General features: G+C 46.0%; 1 protein-coding gene across 3 annotated transcripts in view; it reads left to right on the top strand.

Annotated features, from left to right (window-relative positions):
- The window catches only part of LOC131135265 (cadherin-4), a 141,174-nt gene extending 125,540 nt beyond the window's left edge, over positions 1-15,634 (top strand). For 2 of the 3 annotated variants that reach the window (XM_058081085.2, XM_078794465.1), the window contains 9 exons: positions 1,542-1,679; positions 4,439-4,624; positions 5,695-5,948; positions 7,846-7,997; positions 10,359-10,595; positions 11,027-11,260; positions 12,017-12,156; positions 13,390-13,554; positions 14,284-15,634. In XM_058081085.2, coding sequence (XP_057937068.2) covers positions 1,542-1,679; positions 4,439-4,624; positions 5,695-5,948; positions 7,846-7,997; positions 10,359-10,595; positions 11,027-11,260; positions 12,017-12,156; positions 13,390-13,554; positions 14,284-14,490 — 1,713 coding nt within the window. In that variant the 3' untranslated portion in view covers positions 14,491-15,634. The remainder of the gene's footprint in view (positions 1-1,541; positions 1,680-4,438; positions 4,625-5,694; positions 5,949-7,845; positions 7,998-10,358; positions 10,596-11,026; positions 11,261-12,016; positions 12,157-13,389; positions 13,555-14,283) is intronic. The other variant, XM_058081086.2, reaches the window with a different exon arrangement.
- The last annotated feature ends 956 nt before the right edge of the window (positions 15,635-16,590 follow it).

The raw sequence follows: 16,590 nt of genomic DNA, 5'->3' as shown, positions 1-16,590 counted from the left end.
TCAAGCAGCATCGAAAATGGATGGGACAGAATGAAACAGCGTCCACACCCCCCCATTCAATCATCACCGTGTTCAACAAGAGTTCAATAAAGCACAACTTTATTTATAAGGGTTAATTATCCATGTCATTCATCATTTAGATGTATTTTGCATTATTTTCTGCTTGTAAAAATGTCATTATCTTTTACAAAATATGTTCCTTCTTCATATTTTTGGGCCTTGTGATCGGATTAATTGGATATTCATGATCTCCTGTGGGAAAAGTTGCTTCAATTGCCCTACGTTTGGCTTTCCCTCATGCGTTTACCCATACTGTACATTGAGAGATCAAACCTACGTTGAAAACGCGACCGACCAAGAGCACACAATAAACTCAATCATCTCAACAAAAATGAAAAGAAACGCCTGACCCGACTGCGGTGTCATAGCCCTCTCATCTTTTCCTAGAAGCGCCTTTATTATTCTCCCCTCAGGCAGCCCTGACATCAGCGGGGCTTGTTGTGAAACCTTTTAAAAACACAAGCCTGAGGTGAAGAAGCCAAAACTAGCCAGGCAACACAAGACCATCAGTGGAATTCATTGTGAATGTTCAATAAAGCAGCAGGCTTTGTCGACACTGACCTGTCCTTGACGTCCATTCTCTCCTCCTTTATCTATGCAACCCGACACAGTGAAGGCTGGCACCAGATGGATCGTTTAAGGGAAAGGAGACCAGACTATACTGATTTCTTTGGATGGAGACACACAAAAACTTTCTTTTAAAACAAGCAAGTTCCACGACCCCAACTTCGGCGCATAAGAATGGAAGTAAACGGGAAATGGCCGTTGTTTGGAATTTTATATCAACTATTGTGATGTCAGAGATCATTAATGCTGGGCAAGAAGTCTTTCATGGGGTTCTTCCACAAGCGTTTTTCTGACTTGCTTTGGGCACTGATACATGAAATATGAATACATCCCAAAAAAGATGGAGGCAGGCGTACATTTAAATGTACAACATGTATTGTGGCATTCTGAAGCAGAGCATGATCCCCACCCCCCCACCCCCGAACGCACCTCCAAGATGGCAACTGCCTGCCAAGTACGCTCAACAAAAATAGAAATGCAACACTCTTGGTCTTGGGCTGAACCCAAAGATCTAAAACTTTTTCCGTCCACAAAAGGCCGACTTCTGTCGAGTATTGGTCCCAGATGAGTCTGAGTCTGTGTTGCACTTCTCCGTTCCGTCCGCTAAAACTACACCTTTTACAGCGGCCTTTTACTGTGGCCAGTCTGAGAGTCACCTGTGCATCCAAGTGAGGCGTGTGTAGTAGGTTCCTACCTACGCGTATACGGTCTGGTGTCATACAGTACACAACATAAATCATGTTTGCATTCACTTCTGGTGGGCAGTCTGAACTTTCAGCACCACGGACAGCTCCCAGATAATGAGCCAGTGTTGCAGCCGGTTTCCGTGCCTGAGTAGGTGTTTTGCTTCAATGCTGGTGTATAATATTAGTAACTGTACGTTTCATCTTGTTTCTCGCTACTTGTCTGTGCAGAAAGTCTCCCAGTACACCATTATTGTCCAGGCCACGGATATGGAGGGAAACCTCAACTTTGGCTTGTCCAACACGGCCACCGCCTTAATCTCCATTACGGACATCAACGATAATCCCCCGGAACTGACCGTCAGGACGGTGAGTGAGCATTCATCTGTTTTTATGTCCTGTAAGGCTTACTGTTCAATGGCGATCCTACTGCTCTAATTTAGTTAGACTTATATTGTTAAGGATACCAGATTACAAAACACCGTATGATAATAATTAAAGAACACATAATATTATTGGATTTGAAAAAATGCAGCTCAGAAAGAAAAGTCTACCTAGCTTGAGGTTCCGTGTGAATGTTTGTAGCCCGACTTGCATCTTTGACATATGGCGTATACTGTAGCACACGGCCTTCAGACTCAACTTACCTGGGGGCCGCCGGGGGTAGAGTCAGGGTGAGGCTGGTCCACATCGAGTATTCAAAAAAAGTTTCAAGTATTCCAAAGAAAGTATAAAACATAAATATCAATATATTGTAGAGTAGCTGGAAGTGCTTCCAGCTGCCTAGCATGCCTTGCGGCACTTGTTTTGGAAGAAGCTACTAAAGTTACGTGTTTAGATTTGATGTAGTAGTGTAGTATTCTGCATGATAGCAGTATTTGTCCTTTTAGTGTGTAATCACCTGTCCCACTGATGTTGGAGTTTGTTCCCCTTCTGAGTGATAAGTTGACCGTTTCAGGCGAGCAGCGGGACGACTTTAATATCAAGAAAGGCGCCACAGAATAGGACCCGAACTTGCTCTAGCGTCCCTTTTTCATTTTCAGGCCAATCGCCCCTGATAGTTGGATGTTGATGCACGGGCACCCAGCAGGTCCCCATGCTGGCTTTCTGAGATTCTAAACGGAAACAGATGCTTTCTGCAGCAGAACCTCGTGCATCAGCGTCACACGCCGCGATCCCGCTCCCCTCGGCCTGACTGCCATTACCGCATGCCAAAGCAGTTCCGGCCGCATGCTCTGATAAGAGCTCCCCAGTTGGCGGGACTGGAGTCCCCAAACTGGCCTGCCAGTCCTCCCACAAGGGCTTGGTCTCCATCTGGCCCCAGACTATAGTCCTCACGCTAACAGACACACGACATTGGTGACAATTGTCAAATGTAATATTGCAGATATTATTTGCATGATATTGCAGTGGTGTACATGGTGTACTATTTAATACACGGTTTCTGTTGTACGCTGTAGTCCACCTTGAACATCCACGTGGATCTCGTTGAAACTTTGCCGTCTTTGTCAACAATCAAAGTAAAATAACCAAAAATATAAATGTATCCCTCGCATTTGTCATTTATATAAATATATAAATATATTTATGGACATTTTCTTTTTGTTTTATTTCACCTTTGCATGGTATCTCAGTAGGTGGTGTAATCACCAAGCAGCTTCATGACACCCATTTATTTTATTTTATTTTATTTTATTTTATTTTATTTTATTTTATTTTATTTTATTTTATTTTATTTTATTTTATTTTATTTTATTTTATTTTATTTTATTTATTTATTTATTTATTTATTCCTGCCGCATTTCAACTCAGGACGGCATGACTCAGCAATTACAGTTTGCCATTTATATTGCTGCATATAGAAATAATAATGCTATCTATTATGACCGACTTATGGCAGACACTAGAAGGCCTTGTAACTAGAAGGCCTTATAACATATATGTTATGTATGTTACATATATATATATATATATATATATATATATATATATATATATATATATATATATATATATATGTTATGAATCCAGTCCAGATTGTCTTTTCCTTTCCTACTGCTGCACTGTGCTTTAGCTACCACCATTAGCCTTTTAGCCATGCTAAACGCATACAATTCCCCCCATAAAAACGATGCTGGCACTAAGATATATTTTTCAATCACTATCATTCCGTTGCAATTTTCAAGATGTGTTGACAATAAAGCGGAATTAGCCTTTTATTTTGCATGTAAAGCGCCACGCGAGGAGGCTTAATGCGGCAAATACGTTTCATGGTATAGCCAGCCAGGCCTCGCCTGTTTTCTCTGCTTCCTTTCAATTTGATATTCCGCTCGTAAAAAGGACCGAGCTCTCAGCGGCCATTAACCGCGATTGGATCTAGTTTGCCCCCCACACTCCAAAAGTCTGTTTAGAGAGTTAGAATTTTGGATGGTGCCCCCCCCCAACAGTCGGCATAATTGTGTATGCCTCCGAGGCGGACGAGCAGCGCTGCCAAACAAGCTTGGAAGGTTCTTGGTCGTGTTTGTGCTAAAAGCTGGAGGTGAAGATGAAATGGAGGAGCTGCTGGGCCTGAGACGGGACATGCATTTTTAATGTTGGACTCTGCACTTAGCAGCCAGGTCGGCCCCAAGGGGGGGGGGGGTGGATTTGGGTGGCTGGGATGCTGCTATGATGATGATGATGGTGATGATGATGCTGATGCCATTAGCGAACAGCAGCTGGCAGACACACTTCATAAACAAGTTGAACTCATCACGAGAGGAAATGTGGATAATTGTTTGACAATGAGAGTCCTTCGTGTGTGTGTGTGTGTGTGTGTGTGTGTGTGTGTGTACCTTTTATTAGCCATCCCTCTGTTGCCAGATACAGTAAATCCCTAGCGAGAAAAGCTGAGAAAATCCGACTACATCGTCACCAAGCTTCGTTCAGAAGGGACATGTTTCAGATTTAATTTTAATGAAGCTCATTAGTGAAACACGACTCCCTGCTGTCGCCTTAATTACACTCATCAAGTTCCATATTGGGGGAGATATGGCAAAATGTAAATATGTACATGTGGTAAGTTGGTTGGTTGTGAGAAATGGATGGCATCCGCATCACCTTCTCCTGCTCTCGGCCTTGTGGTGTAGTTTTCCGGAGAGGTTCCGGAGAACAAGGTGAACGTGGTGGTGGCCAACCTGACCGTGGTGGACAGAGACCAGCCTCACAGCCCCAACTGGAACGCCGTGTACCGCATCGTCAGTGGAGACCCCTCCGGCCATTTCACCATCCGTACCAATCCTGTCACCAACGAGGGGATGCTGACTGTCATTAAGGTGAGAGAAACGGACATTTTGGAAGGGACCCTAATCATCAATATGTCAATACCATCATTATGACAATATCATCAATATGTCAATATCATCAATATGTCAATATCATCAATATGACAATATCGTCAATATGTCAATATCATCAATATGTCAATATCATCAATATGACAATGTCATCAATATGACAATATCATCAATATGTCAATATCATCAATATGTCAATATCATCAATATGACAATATCGTCAATATGTCAATATCATCAATATGACAATATCATCAATATGTCAATATCATCAATATGTCAATATCATCAATATGTCAATATCATCAATATGACAATATCGTCAATATGTCAATATCATCAATATGACAATATCGTCAATATGTCAATATCATCAATATGTCAATATCATCAATATGACAATATCGTCAATATGACAATATCATCAATATGTCAATATCGTCAATATGACAATATCATCAATATGTCAATATCATCAATATGTCAATATCGTCAATATGTCAATATCATCAATATGACAATATCGTCAATATGTCAATATCATCAATATGACAATATCATCAATATGACAATATCGTCAATATGTCAATATCATCAATATGACAATATCGTCAATATGTCAATATCGTCAATATGTCAATATCATCAATATGTCAATATCATCAATATGACAATATCGTCAATATGTCAATATCATCAATATGTCAATATCATCAATATGACAATATCGTCAATATGACAATATCATCAATATGTCAATATCGTCAATATGACAATATCATCAATATGTCAATATCATCAATATGTCAATATCGTCAATATGTCAATATCATCAATATGTCAATATCGTCAATATGTCAATATCATCAATATGTCAATATCGTCAATATGTCAATATCATCAATATGACAATATCGTCAATATGTCAATATCGTCAATATGTCAATATCATCAATATGTCAATATCATCAATATGACAATATCATCATCGTCTTTTGGTTTTATGTTGCTGCTCTCACCAAAACTCTTGACTCCACCCCCCCCCCCAGCCAGTGGACTTTGAGATGAACCGGGCCTTCATGCTGACCGTGGTCGTGTCCAACCAAGCCCACCTGGCCAGTGGCATCCAGTCGTCCCTTCAGTCCACAGCGGGGGTCACCATCTCAGTGCAGGACGTCAACGAGCCCCCCGTCTTCCCCGTGAACCCCAAGATGATCCGCTTCGAGGAAGGTGTTCCGGCGGGGACCACCCTGACTGTGTTCTCTGCTCAGGACCCGGACCACTTCGTCCATCAGATTGTCAGGTGATCAGAACGATGACATCACAAATCCAATATCCTTGAGGCCAACAGGATGGGAATCAAATGTTAAACTACGTAAAAACAAGACGTTGCTGCACAGGAAGTGAGTTTATTTCGGCGACTTATGAAGCGTAGCCTAGCCTAGCGCACTTTTGAGCTACAAGCGGAGTTGGGATGTCCTATTCGGGTGTTAAAACGTTTCACACGTTTTGGTCTTTTGTCCGTGGGAGCCCTGTTCCTTCTTCCTTCCCTGTTCCCTTGAGTGGATCCTTCTTCCTAACCGTCCCTCCCCCCAACTTAAGAAGTGGTTACTTCCAACGGCTGGCGTGAGGACTGAGGAGGTCATCCTAAAGCGAGCGGGACATTGTCTGTTTCGCTTGCTCGGTTCCCCGTCCTCTCCTGTCCTCCTTATTGATTACGTTGTCCATCCTTTCTAATGGGGCTGACACACAATGGGCATCGTGCCACCCAGGCATCGACCCTGCCCCCCCCACATGCCCTCCAAGGTCTAGTGATCTTTCTTAATGTCGCCGAGATGATCTCTTCCCACTGCGTACCTCCGTACCGCCGCCTACCACAGCGGCCGTGTCGCCATTTACGAAAAGGAAGAAGCAGCTCCTGTCTTCTTCGTCAGTGCGGTTCCTTAGTGGTGGGAGCTCAGCGCTACTGTCTCCACCGAAGCAGCTTGTCGGCAGATGCTCACCCCCCCCCCCCCCCCCCCCCTTCTTTGACGGCGCTGTCTCTCCTGCTGCTGCCGCTCGCGCTTTGGATGACCTTGCTTGAACCTCCGCACTCGCACACAAAAGAATCAGAGATGCTCAAAAAGTATTTCTTTAAACACCCGCCATGATGCCAAATTGCTTTTTGGACGTTTCCTTTGTTGCGGAGAATAAGGTAGCACCGCTTAGACCATAAGAGCTGAGCAGGATGGGATGTGACTCGGGTTCCGTGGGTCCAGGGAATGTTTTGCAATGCAGTCAAGCTTGCTTAGCATCGCTAACGTCGGTTCCAGAAGGTCTGACTGGAACCGAAACGGCCGCTAACCAGCCGATCTTATCCCAGAAGACAAAATGCACCTCCACCTCCATTTGTTTCGGAACGCCGAGAACATGAACATTAAACCACAACACCTTTCCCAACTTTTGGGAATGGCTTTTGTGACACTTGCTTTGGGAATGCCTGGCCCGTGGTTTTCCGACCACGCTGTGTTTGAAATGCTTTTACTTCCTGATGAGACAGTTAGGATTTCTCAGTTGAAGCAAGCGAGAATCTCCTCTCACTCGCTGCTGATGTTGGATCCGCTAATTGGATTTGCAGCCTGTAATTGGACGTGTCGCTTTCAGCCCCGTTGACATCGACGTCAGTGACAAAAGCGGTTGGAGTAGCTGTCACTCCTTCTAGGTATGAGGAGCAGCGACGTGTGCTTCATGCCAGGTTTTCATCCTTCGTCTTTTTCTAAATGAGCTCCTCTTTCATACGCCTGGCAAACTAACGTTCATTCATGTAGTTTGGGTGTTCAAACCTCGGTTTGCCAAGCCCAAGATTTTTTTTTTTGCCAATTTTTTCCTCAAATTTTGTTTGAAGGTTTTCCTTCAGTCTTGAACGTACCAAACTAGACCATTAAAACTAGACCAGCACTGTGTCGTTTATGGTCTACACGTTGCTGCGACTGCTAAATAACCTGCCATGGGGCCAAAGAAAGTACATCACTAAAATTAACCAGGATGTACAAGAAGTCTGCATCGCCAACGGGTTCCATTCATTCATTTTTTAGATTTATTTTATGTTCTCTTCTGAATGTACAGTTATTAGTATTCACCATGAAATGTGTATTTTGTCGGGCCGTCACATGAATAAAAGTTGTAACGACCCGCTCATCTCTGTGGTACCTACTCTGTAGATACTCCAAGCTATCGGATCCAGCCAACTGGCTGAAGATCAACAGGACCAACGGTCACATCACCACGATGGCCCTGCTTGACAGAGAGTCCATGTACGTCAAAAACAACGTCTATGAGGCCACCTTTCTGGCCTTCGACAATGGTAAGTCTGGTAAGTGAGGATGACTGTGGTTGTCATGGTGATGATGTCAACCGTGGACCCCCACAAATGTTGCTGAGTGTTTAAATTAGTGACACCTGTCAACTTGTACACTTGTTTGAACTGTTTCCCGCTTTATGGCGGAAGTTTTTACAGCTTTTTGCAACACTAGACAGGAAGTACGGAAGCCACTTCAAGGCTATTTTATTTTTATTTTGTTTGGAACGGAAGGAAGCAAAGTCATTTCCAATAAAGTCCATTAGATTGGGTAACTATAAAAAACTCCTTTATGCATTCTGAACGTAACAAGAATAATAATAATAATAATAATAATAATAATAATAATAATAATAATAATAATAATAATAATAATAATAATAATAATAATAATAATAATAATAATAATAAATGTAACTTATAATGGGACTCAATGAAGAATTGACAGAAGGGGGCGTGACATCATACATACTAATACTACTAATGTTACTACGTTCATTCATTTTCTACCGCTTATCCTCACGAGGGTCACAGGCGTGCTGGAGCCTATCCCAGCTGTCTTCAGCCGAGAAGCGGGTTACACCCCGGACCCTGGACCACTCACATTCATACCTATGGACAATATGGAGTCACCAATTAACCTAGCATGTTTTTGGAATGTGGGAGGAAACCGGAGTCCCTGGAGAAAACCCCGTTACACAGAGACGGCCGTGGGTGGGATTGAACACGGGTCTCCTATCTATGAGGTCTGCACGCTAACCACTCGACCGTTACATGTTATCCAGTATTATAGATTGAATGTTGTTTCAGTACCTAATTGTGATTGTGTGCATGCATGCGGTGCCCCCCCCCCCCCCCCATAGAAACAATGTTATCGTAGATGTTCGAGTTTAAGGCTTCGTGACCCTGAGGCACGCCAGCTGATGCTGAAAGTGTCATCCGTCTATCGATTGTCGTGCCGACAGTCAACAAGGCAACATGATCCACTCGGACTGAGATGGTTTTTATCCATTCAAGTGTAGCAAGACGCAAGAGGAAGCAACAAGACGCCATCCAATCAGAGCTGACAAGACGGTCAATGGGCCTGGGGGGGCCGTGGCAGCAGACCCCGGCATCGTCGATGCATCAAGTTACTGTCTCTCAGAGAAAACACGGTCCAAGTGGCGTTGATGGGCTGCGGGTGAAAACTGTCCGTGCTCGCACCGCATCAGTAATTTAGTGCAGCTTGCTGACAGCGTGTGAGCGGGGGGGGGGTTGGCAAACAGAATATGAAGGCAACAATATGCTCCGCCGTAGTCTGTTTGTTTAGCAGAGCAGCACATGTACTTTTACTTTGAAAGGCGTAGTCTTGGGAGTAGATGAAACCACCTCACCTCCATTTGGGAGGCTGCTTGACCCCTGCTTGACCCCGCCATTGTTACTCAAGACAATAATGGCAACACATCAAACCGGAAATTAAATGTACAGACATTTTGTAGCTAGCATTTAGCATTTGGACACTCTTACCTGGCACATGTGTGTAAAAGGAAGTGGAGGGCGCCAACAGGTTTGCCCCCTTTTTGGCGTGTTTGCCACACTTAAATGGTTCAGACCATCAAGCAAATGTCAATACTAGTCGATGACAACGCATTCAACAAAAACTAATATTTTTTTAGTGAAACTTTTTATTACTAAAAAAAAATTACTAGAAAAACTATCCAAGCCTCCATGCCAAGGTTATAAAGCCATTTCTAAGCATTGGGACTCCAGCAAACCACAGTGAGAGCCAATATCCACAAGCAGCGATAACATGGAACCGTGGTGAACCTTCCCAGGAAATCAGGAAGGGGATAAACGCTTTTTCCCACCGCTGTATATCACGCCCTCATAAGCCACGCCCCACATGACACACCCCCGTTGATGTCAGCTTATGGTAGTGATTTGGCAACGTTTCATCGTAACAACATTCTTCCGAACCAGTCTTGGCTGTGTTTTTATTTTGGTTGAAAAAAAAGTGACTTTAAGCCCGTTGCAAATAATCCCTTTAATTTGATGACGTCTTACATTCGCCAAATTATACGACCTTGGGGCATTTGACTTTGGCTGGAGTGTATTTTGGTAAAACTGCAGAAAACTTCCACCAACGTCTCCCATAAGCTAATCCTTCAGCTGTGCCGCTTCGAGTCGGCGTTCCTCGTCAAAGTCCGTGTCCGCCTGCAGTGCCGAGGAAAGATAAGAGAATTCCTCATTTCCAGACGGCCTCAAACTCTCCTCTCTTGTTTCATGCCATCTGCATTCATTTGAAGCTCACCTCTTCCTCCCCCCCCCCCCCCAGAGTGTTTATCCTCCTGCCTCATTTGATCAATTGGCCCCCTCTCCCCTCCCCCCTCCCCGCAGGTTCGCCCCAAGCCAGCGGGACGGGAACCCTCCAGATCTACCTGAACGATGTGAACGACAACCCACCAGTACTGATCCCGCAGGAGGCCCAGGTGTGTCAACGGGCACGCTCCAATTCCAGGATAAATATCACCGCTTCGGACGCCGACTCCGACCCCAACGTGGGACCGTTTGGGTTTGACCTGCCGTCCTTTCCTCCCAGCGTGCGCCACAACTGGACCATTAGCAGACTTAGCGGTAATTAGCCTGCTATTTCATGTCAGGTCAAATTCCGAGATGCTAGTGGCGGGATGAATCCGTAAACGTAAAACACGGGATGCAGAAATGATTGGAAAATGAAATAAATAGCAGCATCACGCCTGGAACCGAGTCCAAGTCTCACGCTGAGCGATACCGGGTCTATCCGGGGTTGACATGTGATCTATCATTGGAGACAAATGAGATCCATTCATCTCCTTGTCCCCCCAGTCGCCCATCTGTCAACTGATCCACCCGGATGGATGGATCACAACTGTTGCCTTCGGGACAAATCCCATCACCTGGATTCTTCTCCCGCTGGGACTCGGGTCTCTGCGACTGACGGATGCATGCTGGATGTTTGATGCTGCGTGTCGGTCTTTCATCCTCACGTATCCACGCGTCAATCTTTCTCTGTGTTCATCCCGTAGGTGACCACGCTCAGCTCCGATTGAGGATTCCCTACTTGGAGGCCGGCGTGTACGAGATTCCCATCACTGTGTCCGATTCCGGGAACCCCCAACTGTCCAACCGCTCCATGATCAGAATCAAAGTGTGTCCCTGCGACAACAACGGGGACTGCAGCGCCACGGGGGCCGTGGCGGCCGCCGGCCTCGGGACGGGGGCCATCATCGCCATACTCATGTGTATCATCGTGCTGCTCAGTAAGTACCAGCGGGTACCCGGCAGCCATTGGCTATTTGGTATCATCGTGCTGCTCAGTAAGTACCAGTGGGAGTACCAGCGGGTACCCGGCAGCCATTGGCTATTTGGTATCATCGTGCTACTCAGTAAGTACCAGTGGGAGTACCAGCGGGTACCCGGCAGCCATTGGCTATTTGGTATCATCGTGCTGCTCAGTAAGTACCAGCGGGTACCCGGCAGCCATTGGCTATTTGGTATCATCGTGCTGCTCAGTAAGTACCAGCGGGTACCCGGCAGCCATTGGCTATTTGGTATCATCGTGCTGCTCAGTAAGTACCAGCGGGAGTACCAGCGGGTACCCGGCAGCCATTGGCTATGTGGGCCTCCTTTATGGGACAGATGTCTGACTTGTATTACCCTGGGGGGCTGCCATGCGGTCACAGCGGACACCCGCTTATTCCCAACTCATTCACACATTTTTTTCATCATAACATTTATTTGTGGGAAGTGGAACTTCCAAGGAATGATCCGGACTAGCTGGCTAACTGGGGGTTTGTTCATGAACGAGTCTTCTGGGGGGGTTGTGTGTGTTTTTGGCTTTTGCGGGATTTTTCCTTTGCATTTATTTTGATCCTGTAGGATTCCTGTGATGGCAGCATCGAACTCGCCTTTTCTGTTGTGTTTTGTGGAGTTTTTTGACTTTTGCGTCATTTGTGCGTCTGCGTGCTCCAACGACTTCCTGTAAGCGAGCATCTGCTTCCTGATGTTCTCTGCAGGCATGGTGCTCCTGTTCGTGGTGTGGATGAAGCGCAGGGAGAAGGAAAAGCAGGCAAAGCCGCTGCTGATCGACCCCGAAGACGATGTCAGAGACAATATTCTCAAATACGACGAGGAAGGCGGAGGAGAGGAAGATCAGGTACACGGCGAGCGTATTTACCCCCAGCCAAAATCATAAAAAGCCGTTATCAGACGCATGCGTCCCTGACATGCTGAACACAAAACTTCCATTACCTCCTCAAATAAAAGAGCGCTAACACGGAGAAGAACTCCCTGGTGGTGTAGAACTGAACAAGACTTGGCAAATTGAGGTCAGCGGGACTGCAGGTTTGCTTTGTGTGGAGCAGAAAATGCTTTTCTCACAGCGAGATAAATGTGCTCTCTGCGCTGAAGCGAGGGCTGCTGCTCCGAGCGAGTCTACCGCAGTTCCGCTTTCTTCAATCTGGAATGTTCTGTGATGTTCTCGGATACGCCTGCTAATAATGTTGACGTGCTGGGAAATTCTCTTGTACCGTTCTACGGCCCAGCGCACCGAGAAGAAGAAGAAGATCAGCACAGGATGAGACGTGGAAGAACCGGGGGGGTCAAAATCCCCGGTGGTGACCTCCCGCCTCATGGATGTTCTTGTCCAAAATGATACAGAAGGTCTTCCTTGGAAGTGGACCTTGTGGCTGCACCTTATCTTTCCTGACAGCCAGCTGTCCCAATACTTTTGCCCATATCGTAATATTTTTCTTTCTCGCCCAAAACCTTAATCGCTGATGCGCACATTGATTATTTGTCCTGCTTCCCAACTCCTACGCACACGGTTGGATTGAATAAAGACGCACGACGTCGGGCTGTCTGGCCCTGTGGGGGGGTTCAACAGGTGCCGCCGTGCTCTGTTTGTGACATAGCGTGTTGCTATTTCTATTGACAAATGAGACATGAATTTAGCCTTCCAGAAAGCAGCAATGAATATTAATTTGCCAGCACTTCAGAGTAATTAGCATATGAATAGCAGCCAATGGGTTCGCCGGGCTTTGTGTTGTGCGCCTGAGTGGGTGTGCGGATGTCGAGCTGTTTACGTAGCACGGAACAAATGTTGAGGCTAAATTATTTCTAATTGCTCCGAGTGGGCTGCCTTTTCCAAGGCTTGCTCTTAAACACTGAAAGACACAAAAACGTTCAAATGAAATCAAAGTTTTTTGCATCCTCGTCTGGCTTGTTTTATGTTTTAAATCCCAACCAGCAGCTCCGCTTAGCCACCGCACGACTAAAACAACAAATGTAACCGCCCGAACATGCTAGCCACTGAATAGTGACGTCTGATTTGGAATTAAAGTTTTTTGATGTTTATTTCCCACTTCCCACTTTTCTGACCTTGATCCAGGACTACGACCTGAGCCAGCTCCAGCAACCAGAGTCTTTGGACCACATCATCAGTAAGCCAACAGGAGTACGCAGGGTGGATGAGAGGCCCGTCATCCCCGAGTCGCAGTATCCCGTTCGACCCAGCCTGCCCCACCCTGGAGATATCGGCGACTTCATTCATGATGTATGACGGTCCATGCAGTTCTTGGACTTTTCTTTGTAGACCAGAATCTCTGCTCGGAGACGACGACTCTGGATCCCACAAACCTTTTCTGGATTTTCCAAAACACAGGCGGTGTTGTTAAAGGGGTCTTCAAATTTTCTCCAAATTTCAGGGGCTTTTGAAATGATATTGGATCCTCGTGAGGCGCTAAAATACTCAATAAATATCAAGTTGGGTACGGCGTCATACTCTGCTGCCATTGGTTGAGGGTTGGCTCCAGCCCCCTACACCCACCCACAAGACACGCCCCCTCAAGCGGTGACATGTGAATGGTTATCAGGGTAATCGAAGTAGTGGCCTCCATGGTAGGTCTTTAGCTCCCCTGAAAACCAGACCACTTCCATTTATGATAGTCACGCTATGTAGAACAGCAGTAGAACCTCAGTTAAAGAATGTTTTGGTTTACAGTCGTCCCTCATTTATTGTGTTTGACTGGTTCCTGATAAATGAATTTCTGTGAAGTATGATTCAACATTAGGAACTAGAATATTTTGGCACTGATAGAATATAAAACCAAGTTATGGTTAAGACCGTCTACTGATTTTACCACCGTTTATTCCGTATTAGCATTGACAGCGTACTTCCTGGTGGTTATTGTCTCCTAGCGGAAGGATACTGGCCGGTGTAGGATACTACTCTACGGTCGCTATGGGAACATTGGGCGATAACTCACCTCTCTCGTGCCTCCAGGGTCTTCGGGCGGCAGACAACGACCCCACAGCCCCCCCTTATGATTCCCTGCTGGTGTTCGACTACGAGGGCAACGGTTCAACCGCCGGTTCGGTCAGCTCACTCAACTCCACCAGCTCAGGGGACCAGGACTACGACTACCTCAACGACTGGGGCCCTCGCTTCAAGAAGCTGGCTGACCTCTACGGAGGAGGGGACGATGACTGAGAGCGGAGGTGGGGCGGGGGAGGGTGCGGGGTCTTCGGGGTCTTGAATGGGTCGCAGCCAGGAACGTGACCCAGGCCCACATGGCGGCAGCGGACCCTCGCACGGGCCGCATTGGCTCGCCGGAAGTCTGGAAGCATCGATTCCACGGCAACTGTGTTCTGGCTTTATACTTGTCTATGGCAAATTTGTAGGGTGGTGTTTTTATGTTCTCTCGCCGTGCTGGACCCCAAGCTGGACCCCAAGCTGGACCCCAGCTGGACCCCGAGCTGCCTGGGGACGAATCAAGGCGGCACTGAGAGGCACACGTGCTGAACTTCTGCTTTTAATGATTGTTTCAACGACAAACATACAATCTGTTGCTTTAGTCTGACACTGAAGAGAATGTTTGTGGGAAGATGCCCTCGGACTCGGACTCGGACTCGGACTCGGACTTTACGCTCTCAACTTGAATTTCCTTAGAACAGAAGCACTGTCATTTTATAAAGTGCCTTTTGTGCTGTGTTTTTCTATCAGACTCCTGCTATCTCAGGATCGCTTGCCATTCATGCAGTACAGGGAAGGTCCTATCTTATCATCGCCCCCCCCCCCCCCCCTCGCGCCAATCTTGCCTGTCAATCTCCTTTCCCTTCGCAGGTCCGGGAGGGGGGCTCCAATCCGGGCACACTTAGAGATCCCACCCCAGATGACCCGACAAGCGTTGGCCAAACGGACAAAGATCAGCTGTCATGAACCGACATCGTGCGACGCCATTTTTCTAGTAGTTTGGGATTTGTAAATTAGCGGGAACGCCTGCCTTCCTCTGCGGACTCTGGAATTTAGGAGCCTTGATGTTGAGATGCTTGCCTGCCCTGTTTGGTTTCGTGTTGCTTTCTCCACAGTGTAAGCGTACTTCTAGGCATGAGCGGACGAAAGCGGGGACCTGAAATGACTCGGAATCGGAATGAAGGCCTCCCGAAACTCCACAAACATTCCCGTTTTTACAGGCCAACAAACACGATTAAGGTGCATGTTTTTTTTTTTCTTTCTCCAAATTGTTTTCCTCACAGCACTTATTAGTATGTGGTGAGAATGTGAAAGTAGAAACTGTATGGATATACTCTGTATAAAGACACTGAGAAAATAAAATACTGTAACATACCTCTTTTGGAAGTATCCATGACGTCACCTTTTCCCGTTGCTCTCCTTGGGGCCAACGTTCTTTCTTCTGATGTGGTTTGCTTTTCTGTTCATCTCTACACTACAATACAGATTCCAATGCTTGCCTACAGAGTCTGTAGCCTCTTATTTGACATTTTGCATACAGTACTTAAAAAGTACTCCTTTTATAGAGCCACCCACTTGTACTTCAGACAGTACGTATTCCTCCCACTGGTCTCAAGCCAAAAGAACAAAAGAGATTGACAGCTTATGTCTGCAGGCCGTTGTTCTATCGTTGGTTCAGATATTGGATGTGTGCTTTACAAATAAAGGAGACGTGTTTTTAAAGGATGTATCCATCATTTGGGAATATTGCTGTCCTCCATTATTTCTCCGGTGACCAACGCAGCCTTTGGCGTTCCCGAGGCCACACCGAGGTCACTAAAGGTGCAGTGCAACATCCAAATATGCTTTTTGACTTCCATGTATTCTGTAATGTTAGGTTGTGGACTGCTATAGAGCAGATAGATGCAATGACCCGCGTAGAAAGCTTTCTAGAGCTTCCAGGTCCTGCAGCGCTTCCTGCAGGGTTTCCATTGACTTCCTGCTTAAGAGCTCGGTGGTCTGTTTAATTTACTGCACCCCCGGCCCTCCTCCAGATACGCCCACTTTGCAGTGATTGGTCACACTCCCAAGCGCTCCCGAGGACTTCCGGCAGACAGTCTGCAGACCATATAAGGAAGTCTGGATGACTTTGGAAACGCAAGTGTACGGAAGATAGACAGTCGCTACAGTACTTACTGGGGCCCCTGTCAGTCCTGGGCCCTTGGGGTTGTCCCCACCTTCCGTAGAACACCAGTAGTCACTTGATGGTCAAAATGAAATCATTTCAGAAGTGGAATTGTTGTATTTGTGTGACTTTGAAAAAAAGGTTAAAAAAAGTCATTTTTCTTCGGACTGTTG

Source organism: Doryrhamphus excisus, linkage group LG11 (genome assembly GCF_037039965.1).
Source record: "Doryrhamphus excisus strain RoL-2023G ecotype Guam linkage group LG11, RoL_Dexc_Guam_v1.1, whole genome shotgun sequence".
Lineage (NCBI taxonomy): Eukaryota > Metazoa > Chordata > Actinopteri > Syngnathiformes > Syngnathidae > Doryrhamphus > Doryrhamphus excisus.
This window is presented reverse-complemented; position numbering and strand designations above follow the sequence as displayed.